This window comes from Cyprinus carpio, chromosome A9 (assembly GCF_018340385.1).
Source record: "Cyprinus carpio isolate SPL01 chromosome A9, ASM1834038v1, whole genome shotgun sequence".
NCBI lineage: Eukaryota > Metazoa > Chordata > Actinopteri > Cypriniformes > Cyprinidae > Cyprinus > Cyprinus carpio.
The window spans coordinates 13,154,989-13,174,626 of record NC_056580.1 but is presented as its reverse complement, the minus strand read 5'-3'; the positions used below and the strand labels follow the sequence as shown (position 1 = coordinate 13,174,626).

At 37.0% G+C, this 19,638-nt stretch overlaps 2 protein-coding genes and 1 long non-coding RNA gene across 4 annotated transcripts in view; all 3 read right to left on the bottom strand.

Moving 5' to 3' along the window:
• LOC109096544 (integrin beta-5-like) overlaps positions 1–9,316 on the bottom strand; it is a 29,526-nt gene extending 20,210 nt beyond the window's left edge. Inside the window, exons 1-10 of one of the 2 annotated variants that reach the window (XM_042763588.1) lie at positions 8,938–9,316; positions 8,757–8,843; positions 8,227–8,312; positions 7,707–7,914; positions 7,370–7,619; positions 6,321–6,489; positions 5,208–5,369; positions 4,275–4,370; positions 4,101–4,190; positions 2,661–2,795 (exon numbers count right to left, since the gene is read on the bottom strand). In XM_042763588.1, coding sequence (XP_042619522.1) covers positions 2,661–2,795; positions 4,101–4,190; positions 4,275–4,370; positions 5,208–5,369; positions 6,321–6,489; positions 7,370–7,619; positions 7,707–7,914; positions 8,227–8,312; positions 8,757–8,843; positions 8,938–8,968 — 1,314 coding nt within the window. In that variant the 5' untranslated portion in view covers positions 8,969–9,316. The remainder of the gene's footprint in view (positions 1–2,660; positions 2,796–4,100; positions 4,191–4,274; positions 4,371–5,207; positions 5,370–6,320; positions 6,490–7,369; positions 7,620–7,706; positions 7,915–8,226; positions 8,313–8,756; positions 8,844–8,937) is intronic. The other variant, XM_042763589.1, reaches the window with a different exon arrangement.
• Positions 9,317–10,311: 995 nt separating this feature from the next.
• LOC122134416 (RNA-binding protein 44-like) lies at positions 10,312–11,378 on the bottom strand. The gene is made up of 3 exons (XM_042763590.1): positions 11,238–11,378; positions 10,549–10,780; positions 10,312–10,453 (listed from the first exon to the last, which is right to left on the bottom strand). The coding sequence occupies exons 1-3, from the start codon at positions 11,240–11,242 to the stop codon at positions 10,436–10,438; spliced, it is 255 nt and encodes an 84-aa protein (XP_042619524.1). The 5' UTR covers positions 11,243–11,378; the 3' UTR covers positions 10,312–10,435.
• A 528-nt stretch (positions 11,379–11,906) lies between these two features.
• Positions 11,907–16,528, bottom strand: LOC109096229. The gene is made up of 3 exons (XR_006160791.1): positions 16,242–16,528; positions 16,114–16,175; positions 11,907–12,065 (listed from the first exon to the last, which is right to left on the bottom strand). It is a non-coding gene; the product is annotated as an uncharacterized LOC109096229 (long non-coding RNA).
• Between the last annotated feature and the right edge of the window lie 3,110 nt (positions 16,529–19,638).

Genomic DNA, 19,638 nt, shown 5'->3' with positions numbered 1-19,638 from the left:
AACTAAAGTTTCAAATACGCAAAATCAAAGGAAGGGTAATTTTCCCCTGGTGGCATGTATGACAAACAGAGACTTCAATAACTGATGTAGATCATACTTGTCAGATTAATCACAGACCTTCAGACCAGAGGGGAGACAGACTCCACCCTGATGATGACAACCCAGAGGAACGAAGGCTTCATCTAGGCCCAACTAGCCTAGACTTGATCAACATCAATCAATTTCTGGTAAGATGGTGAGACAAAATTTGAAACTCATTTCTCAGATTTAGTATTCCACTTGAGATGTGGTTTGAGTTTCTTAAAACTCTGCGAAAAAAAAAAAAAAAAAAGCATTTAAGAATGCTATAATGCTAAGTATTCACACTGTACGCTAGACATAAACCTGGAGTATTTTGCAATAGCATTTTTTTTTAAATGGAAATAAAGATTATTATTATGAAATAATAAATACTAGAAGTAAAACTATTGTCTTGTCAACTTACTGAAATAAGTTCATGTTGAAACTGAAATGAAGAAAAACTGTAAAGGAATAAAAACTAAGACTTAAAGTAAAATTAATCCTAAATAGTGATATTAAAAATGACAAAAGCACATGACAAAACTACTAAAATGAAAATGAAAATATAAATATAAAAGTTAATTGTAACAAAGGATTCTAATATAAACTCTAACAGTAAATAAATAATACTAAAACACCTGGACAAAACTATAAATAACAGCCTGGCATCTTAAACACCCTGCTGGGGTTTATTTTTGTGATACCTGGTTGGATGGTTATAATAATTCCTGTTTTTTAAAGCACTTTATATAGTAGTAATAGGTAAAAACTGTATAAAATGTATTAAAAAAAATGGAACTATTACTACTAACTACTAATACTATTCCAAGGGAGTAGAATTAGGTGGGGACATATCCCTACCAATATCCAGTGACTACCAAATTGTCCCTCCTAGAAATAACTTTGATAAAACAATTAATTATATGTATATGTTTTTGTAATTTCAGACGCATCTGAAATATGTCATACCATTGATATTACCTAAGAAGTTAAGGAAAATACGTTAGAAAACTGCACACTTTCAAGGCTGCACATTTAATACTTGAGCAGAGTAAGAACATAAGGTAGTCGCACAGCGGACGGAGGCACAGCACCGCATCTAGGACAACTCGCAGGTATTGCACTTAGTTCAAGACAGCAGTCCAAAACCGTTCATCTAAAAGTTCACTTCAGGAATTAACAAAGTTGTGTCGATGAGTTTAAAGTACAGTGTGTGGGTAAGGGGTTCTGCTGTTATGTCCCCACCAAAGTCCAAAGCAAACCATGTACTACTCAGACACTTTTTGCTATATCTAAAATATATTGCTATATCAGTAAATTTGTACTTGTGCTCCTGACAGTACACCTCTCCATCCCTTAGTGTTCTTGCATTTGCACAACAGTGAGCAAAGCTTTAGAAATTAATGGCAAACAAAGTCTATCCAAAAGTAAACTGATGTTTCCTGGGACACCAGTCAGCTTAATATAGGATTAGATGAATGTGTTATGTGTGTGGGACATTTTAATAGTCTCTAGGGGCTTGGATCTACTTCTGTGAAAGGAATCTAAGCTTAACTTTAGAATCTGGGCTGCTGCCTCTGTATCTAAGGCCTGTGTTTTTCCACAGCTCCTCACCCAGAAGAACCCTGCGTTATTGTGTGAGCCCATTGAAATGCAGCAGCGACTCCTCAGAGGGTTCAGCAGAGGACCGTGAGTGACACATGGGATCTGTTTGGGTTGTGCTCCCCTTTCTAAAAGCATGATTGGCACTTGGGCACAGTGTGACAAATTTCCCTCGTGGATGAGACACAAAGGCCCTAGGCCTATTGGAGCAGCCAGAGAAAATTAGGTTGCTCCATTCAGAGAGGGTATTCAGTTCTACCCCTCCACTTTCCCTCACAATCCTTCTCTACATTCAATTAGGCAAAATAGGAATGGTACAGGCAAGAGCGGAGAACTCTGCTTGAATCCAGGGGTCAGATCATGGCATGGTGACTTGTACCAAGTAGTTCTATAGAAGTTTTACCATGTCTGTCTAATTAAGAATGTATGGGAGATCCAGCAACTACAATCTACACCATATGAACAGCATAAAGACGTGAGAGTGCAGACCATGGCATATTATTCAAATCTAACATGTTATCGTTGAGTAAATAACTCTTCATCTAACACAGGAAGATCTAAACAATATGCCTAAAAGTGTCTAGCAGTATTTAAGCCATGTTACTTGTACCTGCTGAAAACCACAGGTTATCTGTAAATGGCCACTTCCAGGATATTATATGCAGGTCAACAAGGGCAAGTTTTCAATCTGTGTGCAAATGTGATCTGACCATTTTGGGAGACTGTAAGGTTTAACCTTTTGTCACTTCCTCTACATCCTCATTAAGATTGTGACTACCATCAGTTCTCTTTTAGTTGTACGAGGCAACAGGATACAGCACTCTGTGCTTAAATCCAAGAGGTATAAATAAGATCTGAGCTCCTTGCCATAGACTTCACATCAAACACTCAGGTTGCAGACAGAAGGACAGGATCAGCTGTTGTGCGTTTTAACAGTGAACTGTTCACAGTTAGTGTAAAAGGCACAGTCAATATTTGATAAAGTATAAAGTACTAACAGTGTCACCAATTTTGAGGTCAGCACACTTGCGGAGACCGGTCAGGGGCTGGCCGTCTTGGCAGGTGGCGGTGAAAGCCAGATTGAGATCTTCAGGATGGTCCCATACGCTCAGCTCAACTTTCGACCTGATGTTCTAGATTAAAGAAAAATAAAACAAAATCATGCATGAAACACAAAAGCATCTAAGTTTCAGTAATTACAATTAATTAAGGTAATGGAGAAAATGACATACTTGGTTTCTATAATGCTCTAGCACCAAAAAGTGAAACCACAAACATTCAGTCATATTCTTGGACAGCATACTACCACTAAAAACAACAGCAAAACACATCATATCCATGACAGCAATCATAGCCTTTGGCATATTTTGGTGTAAACCGACAGTCAGGAGAGATAAGTAACTGGGTCAATTAAAAAAACCCTGACTTGATATTTAGTCAGTGTTTGTCACCAGTTATAAACTGATTATTGAATTTTTCATATCTTCACATCATCAATTTTTTTTCCCTTACAAAGCTGTCTTGTGTTGCTGCTTCCCATGACACTTAATTGTGTTTGCAAGACTTCAAGGCAGATTTCCAGTGGATCTACTCTACTGTACAAACGTTTGGGGTCAGTAAGACTATTCCTGTTGTACATTCAAAAGAACAGCATTTATTTGAAATAGAAATATTTTGTAACATTATAAATGTCTGTACCGTCACTTTTGACCAATTTAATGTGTTCTTGCTTAATAAAAGTATTCTTTCTTCTTTCAAAAACTAAAATAATAATATATTCCAAACTTTTGAACGGTAGTTGGTGTTATTCATGTGAACATACTTTTTAGGTTTAAGTTTATATAAAAATGCATGTCCTCCAATACAAAAAAAAATAAAAATAAAAAATCTTCAGCCAAAGAACATCTTTCGAGTCCATTTTTTGCAAGACAGCAGCGCTCTTCCAATACAGCAATACCAAACTACAAAGCTTATTGTATGAACTTAAACAAACACACGGACAAGCCCATCAAATGTTCTGCACTGACAAAAACAGGAAATTTCTTATCTTATGTAATCATGTGACCACACAGTGAAGACACAGCAAAAGAGCAAAGCTTTCCTAAAAATCACAACATCATCAGCTCCTAATTTAATTCCTAACCATTTATTAGCTGAAAACAAGAGGTAATCAGTTATGTTGCCAATTAAATTGCAATTAATTTACATACTTTATTTAGTACTGTGTTGTTATCAAACAGTTGCCTGACCCTGAAGTGTGTTTACTATTGCCTGAAAATGAACAGTGCGTTCATAAGAGGCTGTCAATATACATCACAGCTTCAACCTTGAACCTTACAATACACATCCTACATGAAGGGATCCGTTTTTGGGGTCAACAAGAGCCCATTTTCTTTTATGTGCACCCACAGTACAAGATGGTAATAAGAACAACTTACATTGTATGCATTCACAATTAGCTGAATAATGTTTTTGGAGTCTTGGTCCAAGATTTCCACTGTAGTCCCAGGGATCAATGCTGTGAGATTCTACGGGTAAAAAGACACTGAGATCAAAACAAAACAAAAACAGCTCAACATCGATCAAAATAGCTTATGGTGAATAAAAAATACCTTGTAAAGAACATAGTGCCTTTTGGTCACAGCAAAGATGAGGAAAATGTTGTTTTCAGCCAGTTTCTCTCCAAGTAGAGCGAGTGAAGGGTAGTCCTGTGGAGAGACGCCACATGTCCATATATCAGTAAGATACATTTATTCAATCCCTCGCTCCCTGCAGCACTATTTATGTTGGGAAGTTTGCAAAAGGAAGTGATTGCTCTTCTGATTCCCCTCCATGGTTTCTGTTATCCTTCCCACCCATTTCCTCTGTATTCAGCTACAGGCGTCCTCTGCTACTGACCTGCATGAGAATCCAAGGAGTTTGTGCCCAATCTCTTTAATGAATGATCAGTGATGTGTTAAGCACTTTTAAGTGACGTTTTCTTACAGAACAAGATGTATGCAAAAATATCAAATCCTAGTTCACAGTAGAAAGCACACACTGCTTTTGTTTGTTTTCCTTCTGGAGAGCGATCTTTCTCTCTCTCTTAAAACACTCATCTGCTTTAGATAAAACCCAAATTGCACAGAGACGAGCACAGCATCTGTTCTTGCACTTTGACATAGATGGGGGAAAAAAGCATTTTAACCAGTTCAAAGCCAAAAAAAGAGTTATGAACATACAAAGAGACATCAACTGGTCAAAAAAGAAGGAAACAGTAAGTGCACAAATCCTTAAAACCAAATTATCTACAAATCCCTTTGAAGGTTTCTTAATAAGGTTCTGAAAACAGAAAACTGCTGGGGTTTAAGCTTTTTAATCTCAAGCATTTACGGCTGATGGCAATTAAGGACAAGCAATTGGGCATGAAGTGCGTTTACAATAAAACAATCTAATCTTATTCAGACAGTCAATTAATTTACCCAAATGTGTCTCCACATAAACTTGAAGAACATTTGTTTGGTTCAGTTTATATCCATTTATATTTTGCAGTTTTAAAGCTTTACCATCTTGTTTGCAGCACTATACTCGTTCTTGTCGTTCAGGTGACACTGTCCATCGTGAGGATACACTAGTCCACCGAGCCTGCCATCCAAAGCCAAGTGAGGGACATCATCGGTGGCAAACACCAAGAGATGGTAGGCCTCTTTCCTCCAGCCAATCTTTTCCTGCAACAATGAGATAAAATTCTCACTTATACCAGCCTATATCTTGTTATATCTCTATACCATTTTCATTTTAATATGTTGTACATGTATGCAATGTTTCTGTATAGTTAATAGATCAGTTAAGTTATATTACACAGTTGTCACATATGAATATGTATTCACATATGAAAATTATAACACATCGACGATCACTTTTGAGAAATAGATTTGTTTAAAAATAAAAAGTTGTAGTAGTAGTATAAATTAGCATATGAAATAGATATGCAAAGCATTTTGGGAGCTCTTTTTTCATTTTATTTTTTATTATGCATACAGCTTTTATGGCCTCATATTAATTAAGAGACTAAACAGAATATACTTTTAAACATTAGTGCCACAACACAAAACCATTTTAAATATACTTTCAAAAAAAAAAAAAATGCAGGCAAAATAGGTATTTAAAATTGGTGGCCAGTTACAGTTTTATTCACAATTGCATATATTTTACCTTAAAATTTAGATACAAATATACAATATATAAATGTCAGAGAACATGTTGACTAGCGTTTTAGATGACTGAATAGTCAAAAACAGGATGTTCAGGCATTTCTGAAGAACTGAGAACCCCATGGCAAATTCAACATACAAGATCTCACTAGTCTCACAAACAAGAACGAGCATTGATTAACACATACTGTACGGTGCATAAATGTCTCTTTCTCTCATGCATGCTGTGATCGTGCCTTTCATGCCAAACCAAATATTTGTACAGTCTATGATGTCATGCAATATTAGCATGTCTCTTTTAGAACTCAGACACATGTATCTGTTCTGATAAAGCTCAGAGAGCACAGCACAGAAACAAGACATTCTGTCTCTTTGGACAGGCTTCGTGTCTCTGTGGGGAATTGAAGGAGTCAAAGAAGCTTAGTGATGAAACAGCAAAATGACCCGTCTTTACTGACTGCTTACCTTGCAAACTGCAGCCTGCAGAATGGCATCAAACCCCCCCTCTGGTGCGTCCCTGTTCCGCGACACCATCTGCTTCTGCACTTCTTCATTAAAACGGTCAACCTTGTCCGTAAGAGACAAGAGGTGACGGAAACCAAACGTAGGGACACAGTTTGGGAACAACTTATATCTGTAATAAGAGAGAAATTATAAACACATAGAAAGAAAAAAAGAGATGAAGAAACCAGAAGCTTAATCAGCAACACTGAAATCATACATTAAATTAATTATAATGTTTTTGATATTATATTTTAATCATAATTCAGAACTTCTACAGATTTAAATATACATTATATTATCATGTTCAAACAAAGCAAATAGATAGATTTAGATTTATTATGTATATGGTAAAATATAGTTATACATGATATTAGCATGTGCAAAAAGTCACCATAAATGCACCATTTTAAATATAGTTAAAATATTAAATATGGTTTATAGTAGTAAATAGTTATTTTTGAAAGGGCAGAGTGACGTGTACGAATGCCTTGTCCCTATGATATCTGTTGTGGTACAGTGAGCATTCAAGAGGACTGAAAGCATAGCCTACATGGTCACTGATGCATGATGGGCAGGGGCTGCATGGTGTAATAGCTTCTCTGAGCCATGTGCAGTACTGGCTTTACAACCTCAATCTGCTCTGTCACACATTCCAAAAAGTCTACCACTATTTTGCATTGGATCAGAATGAGAACCACCAGTGAAAGCAGGACAATATGCCTTGAATGTTTCTCTTAACTAAATTAAGGATTTATTTTATAATGTTAATTAAGACTGGTTAACAAGTGCAGAACTGTGGAAATTAAGACACATACACTTCACCAAGTGAAAAAGTACTGTGTCCAAAAAGTTCTCACTAACAAGTAGCTGTTCTCTTCATTGCATAACAAAGGGCATTAAAGGGCAAAAGGCGTAAGAGTCTTTTTGCATTTGAATTTAGATACAAGGCAAAAGCCAATCCCAAACCTGTTTACAGCTCATCACAGATCTGTGAGAGGTCTCTTTCTTACCCATTGCATGGGTTGTCCTGGTACTTGGGGGCTGTGTAGGAGAAGGGTGAGATGTTCTTATCCACAGAGGAGCCAAAGCCAAGGCGGAAGTTACTTGTAAGCTTCCTCATTTCCTCAGCCAGTTTGGTGCCCAGGTTGCGGATTGTGTCCAGATCGTCCTTCATGGAAAGCGAGAGGTCCATCAGGTAGTACAAATCAACAGGGTAGTCTTCCACAGGACGCACTTGTACCTCAAAAGAGGTCTGGTCACCTGAAGGATGTAAGAGTTATTACACTGACATGCAATGTCAAGATATCTACAAATGTTTTTTTTCTAAATCTATCAGCAGATGCATACCAGGCCTTAAGCTGAGCGAGATCTTCTGTGGGTATATCTGGATGACATCATACTGGGTCACCCCAGAACCTTTGGAGCTCAGAGGCTTGCTCCGCAACAGAGAGATGCCGCTCCTGGGATTTTCTATAAAAGGTGCATCGCATCCTCTTTTCAGTAAGTTCTGGCTAAAATCACACCGTGAGTTGAGAGTTCTGACCTGTCCAAAGTCCTGAATCAGGAATAAAGATCGCTGTGGTAAGTAATGTGAGGAAACCATTAAATAAATGAGCAAACCCACAAATGAGATGAGATACAGCACTAATGCTCTTAGCAACCTGTCAACAGTCAGAAGCACTGAATTATTCAAGTGTATTAAAATTAGAAATAAATCAGTGGCCTGTCTACCTAACTAGACAGTATTTGAATAAGTCTATGATGGCTAAACATACTGTCTAGGTAGGCAGCTCGGTTTTGTGACACAGTCACAACTCAAACATCAAGTGTCGATAAGAGTTTCTCGCATTATTGTGCACGCGCGTACCTCTTGCGCGCACCAGGCGCAGCTCGGGTGAATGAGGAGACATTCTTCACAAGATGTGGCGCTGCCGCTCATGCAAACATTGAGACCTAAAATAAATAAATAAATAAACGATCGATTGCAGGTCAAATCGGTATTATGAAAATACGCATTTAACACTCTTTTATTTAAAGAGACTTACAACTGAGGAATACTACGACACAAGTGATTCATGCTAAGAACACAGGACCATGAGAAACGATACAAAGTCACAAAATTGTTCAGAAAAATAACTAGGGCAAACTGTCCTCCCCTTATTATCATGGTGGTGAAATAAACACATAAATGAAACACTAAATAAATTGATGCAATGAATTAATACAGAAATGAGGGAAAATTAATTTTCAAACACAGTTCACTTTTATTTTCACAAAATTCACAACATTTATTTAATGTATTCGCATTTACTTATGTATTAAATCTATTTGCATTGTAATCTAAAGGAAATCAGACGTAGTATTTTGATGACAGATGTGATTTCACTAAACTCTTACCTCTGACGCTGTGAATAAATATTTCCAAGACTATGTAAACTAGAAGGGCCGGGTGACGTGTAAATGGGCAAGGTTTCCACATTATTCCTTAAAAAATGAAAAACCCGTTCAACGTCAACTGAGTTTTTTTTTCTTCCCAATTGTATAAAAAGTCTGTGTTATAAATGTCCGTTTTTTATACCGTGAGTGGCTGAGATCTTCTTTATGTCCATGCTCTCCACATCACAGCGGAGCACACACGACTGAAGTTAGTGTCCAGTGCACTGTAAACACATGAGTGAAATCCGAGGCGATACTGCTACTCTGAACAATAATCCACATTCGAGGTGAGTGTTACTGTCGCACTCTGGCTGAGGTCCACTGCAGTAGCTACTTAAATAGGCACTGTATCCATACTGAGTTTCAAATCTTCAGTCGCAAACACATTTGAAACTTTGTAAACAGACTGTTTTATTCATCATCCGGTTGTTTTCAGTGTGGAAGTTCAACAGTTGAGTGCCTACCGCGTCCCTCGCAGTACTTTAGACTCCGCCCATGGGAGAAGAGACTGGACATTTTTTCCAGTTTTCCCAACAAGCCACGCCCCCTACGCTGGGATTGGCTAGTAGGGAGACTTCCAACCATGCACTGATTGGACAATAAACAGGTCATTCCAATGTCTTTACCAATCAAAGAAAATATTAATCAGGTGAAGGGCGGGGCTAGTCATGAGAGAAAAAAATAACGCCGACTAGGACGAAGCAGGACCTTTAACCCTGTAATTAGTTGACTATAGTAACCAATGCAGGCGTTTTGTTATGGATTGAGCAATCACATTTTGCTCTAAAATGTAAATCAATATCGCACATTAAACTGTCAAATTACACGAAAAAATATTTAGTTGCATGCTGTTTCTTCTTAAACTCATAAAATTAGATTTAAAGCATTTTATAAATCTGTTTAATATGTCAGTAGTACATTAAACATCTAAATCCTTAAATATCTGGCCTGTTAATTTCATCCAGCGCAGTCAGCAGTCATGTGATCATCACTAATTAAATCCCCACCTGTTCCACAGAAAGAACTGTGGAGATCCTATTAGGTATTGACTTCCAATATATATATATAAATATATAGTTCTGGTTTTACCTTGAAAGGAGTGATAAAGTTGAAAGGAGTGATAAAAAGGTCCCTGCAATAAAAGGGCCCCCGCGACTGCAAAAGACCATTGTCAGATGGCTTGAAAAGCTCTGAAATTTGAAATGAGCAGCTCTACACTGTGCCTGGGCTTGCACTCATCAAATCATTATAGGAAACACAGGAAAACTGCTTTATTCAGGAAACAGGGAAACTTTTATTCATAACTGACAACAGCAGAGATGAAAACCTGAAAAACCTGAAATTAACTCAAAATTTACTCCAGTTCCAAGAGAAGGAAATGCTCTGATTAAAGAATTACAACGAAATGGCTGTACATAACATAAAAATGAGTTGCAAAAATTTAACTGACAACTGAAATCCAGTCATACTGGTCAGGGAACTATTTACAAGACCTTTATCACTGCTTAAAACAGCACAAACTCAAATACATGATGGGGTAGAGGCCTGTGTGAGAAGCTCGGAGGTCATATCCACTATAGATCTCAAAGGAATCCCACTGAAGAAACCCTGATGCTTGGCCCACAGTTCCAGCAGGGCATCTACGATCCTCTGGCGGCCTACATTTGGGTGGCGTTTCAGAACAAGTACCAATGACAGAAAACAAACTAATTTTGAACATAAACTTTCTAAAAAGCCTGCCACTTGTACTTACTCCATGTGATGAACTGTAGGTTACACCTTTAGCTCCCAGTCCACCCCCTGCGGTTTCAGCTTCATAGGTTTCTGAGGTGCTGTGGGACTGATCACTGATCAGTTTAGGATCAGCTGAGCCAAGCCCACAGAGCCGCACCAACTGGACAGTGTGGCCTTGAAGGGAACACCCATTTAGGTCTTTAACTGATGCCTTGGCATCACTTTGGCTCTTGACATAGACAATAGCTGCCCTACAAAAGCACATTCATTAAGAATAATCTCTAATGCTTTAAAGCCTAGAACTACTGTATTCAGCATTACTACAAGGTTTATCAAGATTAATATAAAAAAGCAAACACTGTGATATAACAACTGTAACCATCACAATTTGGGTGTGGAGCTGAAAACTCTTGATTGTTGTTATAGAGATACAGCGAGATTAGGCTAAATGAGTACCATACCAGTTCAGCAAGAAATGTTTCCTGCTAGAAACCTTATGAAACTGTTTTCGTCCATGTTTATTTACACATTGATACTTAACTTTATAGGTTTGCCATTTACTGAGATTCTGATAATTAGTATGTTAAAATACCATTTCACTTGAAAACAAACTCCAAAAACCAAAAGTGATGGTTTTGATTAACCAGTGGTTAATCTCAGCATTTGGGCGTACGTGGGATAAATTTAGCATGTTAAGAGTATGCTTACCTCATACTGTTGCTGAAAGTGGAGATTTGTGGTATTGTACTTCTCAAACCAAATCAGCACTTCACGCTAGAGTAAATAGAACATATAGTGGTGCCTGCTGCCCCCTAGAGGCCAAGAGTAACTTCACTGAAAAGTTTGCACTCTACCTCAGTAGTATTGCAGGGCAAGCTTGTAATGCACAAGAGGGAACTTTGCTTTGATTCATCTTCATCAGTCCCTGTGAGAGAGTAGCAAAGATTAGTTAGTCACCAATTCAATCAGCCAACAGAAATGAGGAACTTACAGCCTCAAAACTATACTTAATTTTCAAACAGCAGTTATATAACAGCACTTTTATATTTTGCAGTCCATACTTTCCCTCCTTTCGAAACAATTCCAAATTTTGTCATACCAATGCGGGGCTGTAGATTGCCCTTGTAGTTGTCTTTTCAGAGTCTACTGACAGGTGCTTAAGATTATCCAGAGGAGTGCCTGCTAGAGTCTGTTTCCTCATCTCATGGTAATCTCTCTGTAGTATGTTCAGTGTTTCTGCTTTGCTGTCTGGCAGACCCTCAGTCCTAAGGAACATACAAAAATAGCTGACCTCAAAGGTTAGGATAGAATACCTTAATAGAAAAGAATTGAATTGTCATAATACAAGTTTTTCTGTGAGCCATCTCTTACCCCCAAAGAGGATTTTGACCCAGTGGGGAGGTGAAGAAATGTCTCCAGCAGTGCTGCTGACACATGACAAACTGAAGAGCGAGAAGACACAATTCTGCTCTTCTCAGCTGTTGGACACCGTCACACTCACAAACTCTCCTGCAGTGCTCACCGCCAGGACTAGGGCTGAGAAGAACATAACATGAAACTTGACATGATCCTTCTAGATATTTTAAAATACATTGCTGCAGTGAAACCACAACAAATGTTGTGTTGCAGAGCACTGATGAAGACTGGAGTATGGTTTCACAAAGCTAATAACTGTACTAAAAATTTGTTTTACTCGAGGGGCACTCGATGTCTCAAAAAGTGAAACCCTAAGGATGTTTAATATTTTACTCAGGATATTTTTACACTTAAAAGTATAATCGTCCTAATTTATTAATTTCATGTACCTTATGTACAAATGGATAGCCTATACAGCAATCTCTATAACCTCTAATTAATGTAAAAAAGTAACATTATCCACATTAATTTGGACACTTGACACTTCATTTTACACTTGAAAAATGACACTGAGAAACATTGCTACTTTTGAATAAAAAAAATATCAAAATAAGTAAAATCAAAATAATTAAACACCAATCAACACATACATAAAGCACATCAAAAACGGTAAATAGACAATCAGATGTGCTTGCTGGATGCACAACAACTAATGAGGTTTGTTCTTATGTGTCAAGCATGAACGGTTATGATATTCAATGAGCGATCCAAGCGCAGTATGTGAGCGATCAGAGCAATTAAAAGCCTAAATTACATCATATAAAGTGATTGCATCTTGTCAGAATTGGTTTAAACTGCTCAGTTTATACTGATTATGTTTACAATTTCTTTATACATTTTTTTGAAGTGTCAAAGTTTTGGAATGTGGAATGCTCTTTCAGTCTTGGTTTGTGTTTAGAAGATGAATGAAAGTCTTATTTATGAGTTTTTTTGGATTTTCTGGGTTTTGATTGGATCATCGGCGGGGGGGGCACTGTCATTTGATAAATATTTTTTTGACGCATTGGCAACATCATAGTAGCATGGAAATCCAGACCTAAATCTGAAAGATCTATATAGAATAACAATGAAAGATTTAGACTTGGGTTTTTTATCTAAAAGAGGAACAGAAGACAGCGCTGAAATTTGCTGTTTTGCCGACCCGGATACGGCTCCAATGATCTATATAGAATGACATTCTACCCTAGAATGTTAGCTCCAATGATCTATCTATATAGAATGTCATTATATATATATATATATATATATATATATATATATATATAATTTTTTTTATTTTTTTATTTTTTTTTTATAATTTTACCTGTCTTGATTCCTAATACTACACAACAGATGACGATTGTTAGGTTAAACGTTCAGAATACGATTCCATATAAGGTTAGTATAGCCTAGTTCAGCACGTCAGCGAATGGACAGCGACTCAAGTAGCACGTAACCTATTCTCGCGTTCTACGAGTTCAGTAGCCTACATTTTTTGGGAAACGCGCGAGGAATTGCGGCTAACGTTTCATAACGTTGCACGTAGAGAGCGCTTTTAAGAGCTAAGATAGGCTAGGCTACATCGATATCGGCAAAACCCGGCCCAGAAACAGATAGCCTAAAGTGGTTTCCCAAACTTTTCCATTTCCACGACCCCACCTAGACAAGTATAATCTATTTCACGACCCACCAAAATATTTGAGATAAAAAAAACAAAAAAAAAACAATTGACATTACTTTAAGCCTAATCTTAATTAAAAGTTTGATTTAAGAAAAATAACCATTTTATTTTAGTGTACAACTGTAAAATTTCACTATAATATTTAAGTTTAAATTTTTTTGTTTACAGATGTTAAAATATGATCCGTCCATAAAAACGTGAAACAGGCTCACTACAGTGAACTGTAATCTGAAAATGCATTCATGGTCATTCCGTGTGTGTGTGTGTGTGTGTAAGGGAGAGCGGCGCACAATCCAACACTTTTTTAGGAAAGCATAAGAAGTAAAGATCTTTGCCATCTTTGAGCACTTTTAAATTTATTCTGTATTCTACATTTAAAGAGTCTTGTAAATGTTTTTCTTGAACTTCGATCTATTTTTGATTTGTTGGATTGTTTGTGTTTTAATTATGTATGTGTTTGAAACTATATGTGTGCTGCCGTTTTTGACCAGGTCTCCCTGGAAGAAGAGATTATTATATCTCAATGGGATTTTTTTCCTGGCTAAATAAAGGATAAATAAAAAAAAAAAAAGCAGAACTATCTAAAAAACAGTTTGGAGATTGAAATAATTGTGAGCCTCAAAAATAAAACACAGATGGGTCTCATTTTAAATGAACACTAAAAAAACGAGATGACAAATTTACTTCAGTCAGAAATTTGCTTTTGCAATGGTTAAATAAATGGTCAGCAATATCTTCAAAAGATTTTTTAACTTTTTTTTTCTCCATATAGAGATGATATGTCAAGGAAATATTGCGAATTTTGTAAATTTTGTTATGTGGAAATGTTTAAATCTTGTAGTGTTACAATTAACCGTACGTTTATGCCCTGCATGTGAAATGCTTTTTACAGTCGTCTCCCGAACGAAACCAGTGCAGTTCAAACAGACGATAGAATGAACAGCCTACCTGAAACCATTTCCGTGACATTTGAATTTCTGTTGTATGCAATCTCATGCAGAATACAGCGCATTGAAGTGAGCGAGTTTTTTTCTCATTAATAATGCGGACCGATCGAACCTTTTAATAATGACGTTGCTCTGAGACCCTCACTGTAATTACAACTCGTGCGCGCCCGTGCTTCAAAACACGCAACGCATGTAAAAATCGCGGACTTAATTGCAATTCGAAAATCACACTATGGATATTGCAATTTGTAATTAATGTTAGTAGGCTATATCGTGCAGCCCTAGACTGAACTGTGTGAGTGTGTGTGTCATTTAAACACAAATTTAGCTGCAGCCAAGTGACTGTGGGACCCACATTGCTCCATTCTGCGACCCACAAGTGGGTCGCGACCCACAGTTTGAAAACCCCTGGCCTAAACAACAGAACAGGACAGAAAATAATAATATAAATATAATATAGGTTAAATAAAAAAACATAAAATAGGCCTACAATGAATAGCTATATATTTTTTATACTTAAATAATTAACAAATTACGACGACAAAAAAAAAAAAAAAAAACCCCTGAATCAGTTTGAAGCTTTGAAAAACCGGCAAAAAAAAATTTCCCCATCAGACAAAGTTTTTTCGTATAGATGTTTCTGAAAAACTTAAGGCTCTTTTTTTTCATAAAACGAGTTGAACATCATCACACAAATGTCTGCGTATGGACCAGTTAAATCAGAAGACTAAAATTCGCCTGCAGAGAATAAGGATGTCACAACAATAATAGTTTAAGTGATTTTTTAGTTTTTGATTTGCGTAGAATGCAAATTTTGTAGATCTTGAGAAATAGATAAAAGATAAAATAAAATACAGGAAATGGAAAAAATAAAATACAGAAAATACAAAGTGTGCTGATAAAAATAAATGTATATTCTGCTATTACTTTATGCTAATACTTGTTTTTAACCTGGGTTACACACCTCCCAGCAGTTTTATGCACGCACCAAGCAGAAATGACATAAGCCCATATATCTTTACAGACAACCAAGTATAAAACACAAATGCAGTTAGAACCCATAAACATTCATCAACAATTCACCTGCCTTTTTTTTAAATTAGCTGCTAACAACTGTCTATAATATAGACGCACAAACTGTTCTTCAACTTGAAATGGATTTTGTGTGCGCGCTGCAAATCAAATGTAACAAGTTTACTCGGCGACCAATAAGCATTCACCATGACGAAGCCTAGTAACGTGCCATGAACAACCAAAATTATGCATTTTACCCATTCCTTTTATTTTATTTTATTTAAGTTACAGTTTGAACATTTAATATTAAAATAATAACTAAAAAAGGGATTTGGGGGGGGGGGGGGGGGGGGGGGGGGGGGGGGGGGGGGGTGGCCACGCCATGGCCTGTAGGAGGGGCATCAATGACCGCTAGGGGGGGCACGGCCCTCGAATGCCCCACCACAGCGCCGGCACTGATGTTCGTATTTGGGTTTTGTATTGAGGTTTTGTGAGTAAATGACCATTTTCATTTTTGTTACACACTTTAACACTTTAAGCACATTACCTTGCCTTTCTGCTCTTCAGCTGTTTCAGCTCATTTGTTGTCTCTTTTAGCTTTATGAATTCCTAGGAGTGAATGATCAGCAAGTTATACGCAGCTCATTTGAAAAAAAAAAAAAAAAAAAATATTACCTCCAACAATCCGATACCTCAGCGAGGACATCTAAATCAGACATGCATACTTCAGTAATGGTGTTCTTTTCGGATGTGGCTATTTGCATAGTGCATGCATCTTTTTCATGGCTGACAGCTAAGAAGTCCATGTCAGTGGCAACATTTGTCATTTGGAAAAACTGATCAACCTCTGTTGCACATGTAGATGTGAAACAGGCTCTGAAATCACCACAGGTTCTCTATGGGATTGAGATCTGGGGAGTTGCCTGGCCACGGATCCAAAATTTCAATGTAATGATCTTCGAGCCACTTCTTTATCACTCTTGCTTTGTGACATGGTGCTCCATCATGCTGGAAAATGCACGGATCATCGCCAATTTGCTCATGGATCGTTGGAAGAAGTCGCTCTTGCAGGACATTTTGATACCATTCTTTAATCAGGGCAGTGTTTTAGGGCAGAATTATTAGAGAGCCCACTCCCTTGGATGAAAAGCAACCCCACACATGGATGGTCTCAGGATGCTTCACTGTTGGCATGACACAGGACTCATGGTAGCGTTCACCTTTTCTTCTTTTTCCAGATGTCCCAAACAGTTGGAAGGGAGCTTCATCAGAGAAAATAACTTTGCCCCAGTCTTCTGCTGTCCAATCCTCGTACTTCCTGCAGAATTTCAGTCTGTCCTTGATGTTTTTCTTAGAGAGAAGTGGCTTCTTCTCTGCCCTTCTTGACACCAGGCCATTGTCCAAAAGTCTTGGCCTCACTGTGTGTGCAGATGCTCTCACACTCACCTGCTGCCATTCCTGAGCAAGCTCTGCACTGCTGGAGACACGATTCTGTAGCTGACTCTTCAGGAGGAGACGGTCCTGGCGCTTGCTGGACACTCTGGGACGTCCTGAAGACTTCACTGCAGTTGAACCTCTCTCCTTGAAGTTCTTGATGATCCGGTAAATGGTTCTTTCAGGTGCAATATTCTTTGTAGTAATTTGCTTGCATGTGAGGGCATTTTGATACAAAGCGATGATGGCTGCATGTGTTTCTTTGGAGGAAACCATTGCTTACAAGAACACAATGATTGGAAGCGCTTCTTCCCTCCTGTTATAGCAATCAGTCTGCTCTTACAAACTAATTAGTATGATAATGATTTTACCTGACTAGTACTAATTTACACATGCACATGTGTTGTTGATATGATTAGTCAATTAATGTTAACTGGTCATTTTGTGTCAGGATAAAAAAAGTGAAATTAGTTTTTTTATGAAAAGTTCCTTTTTTGGACAATGAAGTTATTAACAATTATTTAATATGCATCTGATCACTCTACACAATAATCTAGAAACAATGTGAATGAATACCACAACAGCTTAAGCAGCAGACTTTGCAAACACAAAATTTATGTCACTGCCAAAACTTTGACTGTATGTTTATTTCTTGTTATAAGGGTACTGTTACAAGGGCATTTATTGTCTCCAAGTTGAGTTTAATACAACCACAATGCATTTAAAACAACAATAAAAAATCATTTAGTCCATAAATATAATTCACATTAAATTCTGTAATTTATTTATATCTTTTGCCTCTGGTTTTTCAAAAACAAAACCGGACATGGCTAAAATTTAGCATTTTTTAAAATGTATTTTAAATAGATTTTTTTATGGCGTGCCCCAAAATTATGCTTATTAAATATGGTAAAAGTAGGTAAAGATCTTTAATAAAATTTCTCCTTTGTCCTCTGCTGACCATATGGAAAGCTGTCTAAAAAAAAAAAAATAATTATTTATGAATACTTTGTTAACCAACTAAAACCATCTTCTGACAAATGACACTACTCCAGGCTCTTTAGTTGTTATTTAACCTAATATCACTTTATAAAATGAGCACAGGTTGTGATTTCTAGTGTGCAGACTGCAGAGCCTGGTGCATGTAAATACAGTTATTAATATGCAGTTATTAATATGGCCACTAGAGAGAACACAAACCACGATAAATGAACTCGCTTGATGACTTGGAAACAGGAAAAGCTATTTCACTGGAAAAGTGTGAGGTTGAAACTGTTTCGCGGTATCTTACCATTTATTGTCCACACTTAACCAGTTATTGAAAAAAAATATATATATATAAAAGTCACTCTTTTCCCTTTTACATTCAAGTTCATTTTAAGAATCAGTGCTTAAGGTAGCCTGTTATGTCATAGGTAATTATATTAAAGTAAATGAATGCATACAAATTAATTACTTAATTAATCAATTAAAATAAATTAAAAGATCAATGTCTAAATAAAAAAGGTCAAGCTCTGAATGGCTGGAATTGCCTGGTCGGAAGTAAAGTTTATAAATTATAGCATGTATTGAAATAACAGTTAATTTAATTTCTGTCTGTGTCTCAGCAGATAGACAGCTGCTTACATGGCAAAATAAACAGTAGTGAGTTAGATCATGTCACATCTTTAGCTCTGTCTCACTCCATTGTACTAAAAGACGTCCCCTAAGCAAATGGTATGCATTAGCTGTCGGTCTGCTAAGTGAAATCAATACTTCACTAAAACAGTCATTAGCAGACCATAGTGCAAAATACATGTGGATGGAACTAGCCATTATCTACTTTGCATGAATGGATAAATTGCTTATAGTGTTCTACTCTATTGCTTTAGCCAGTTATAGAATACAGCATGAAGTTGGCTAGAAAAAAAATGGTTGAGTTGACTGCAGGGTTATAGGCAGGTTCAAAGGTTAAGTGTCTTTTTGGAGGGTAGGGACCAAGACCAAGTGCAATTATGAATTCAGTTTTAGTGTAAGAATGAAAAGATATGGAAAAATGCTTGAAGCATAAATACACAGTGTTGTGTAAACAGTATACAGCTCATAAATGTGTTTGGATGAATAATTGAGGCTGTGGATGTTATGACATAAGTGCAAGATATAGTATCACACATGCTGCTCACCCATCCATACAAAGTTATTAAATAATCATAGATGGGAGGCCTACAGCATGACCCTATGAGCAGACACACACATTAGCTAACCATCTAAAGCCCTGATGAAAGGCCAGTGCGGCCCCTGGGACAGCAAAAGGCCTTTAACCGAATAGAGGCTGATCGATACAGAATAGAGTTTCAGATTCAGTGCAAGACAACAATTGCCAGCCCATTATCTAAAACAGGCTTTATAGTTCTCACATAAGAGCAGAACAATATATAGATAACATAGGGTATAAATAATTAACAGATTATGTAAGTGACACAGGCTTTATAGTTCTCACATAAGAGCAGAATAATATATTGTTTAAGTGACAGTAAAGACTTTTATATTGTTATATATTGTATGTATACATTTTCAAGTTCTTTTGAACTTTCTGTTTATCACAGAATTCTGAAAAAAAAAAGTCACACAAAAATAGATTTCCACAGAAATATTAAGC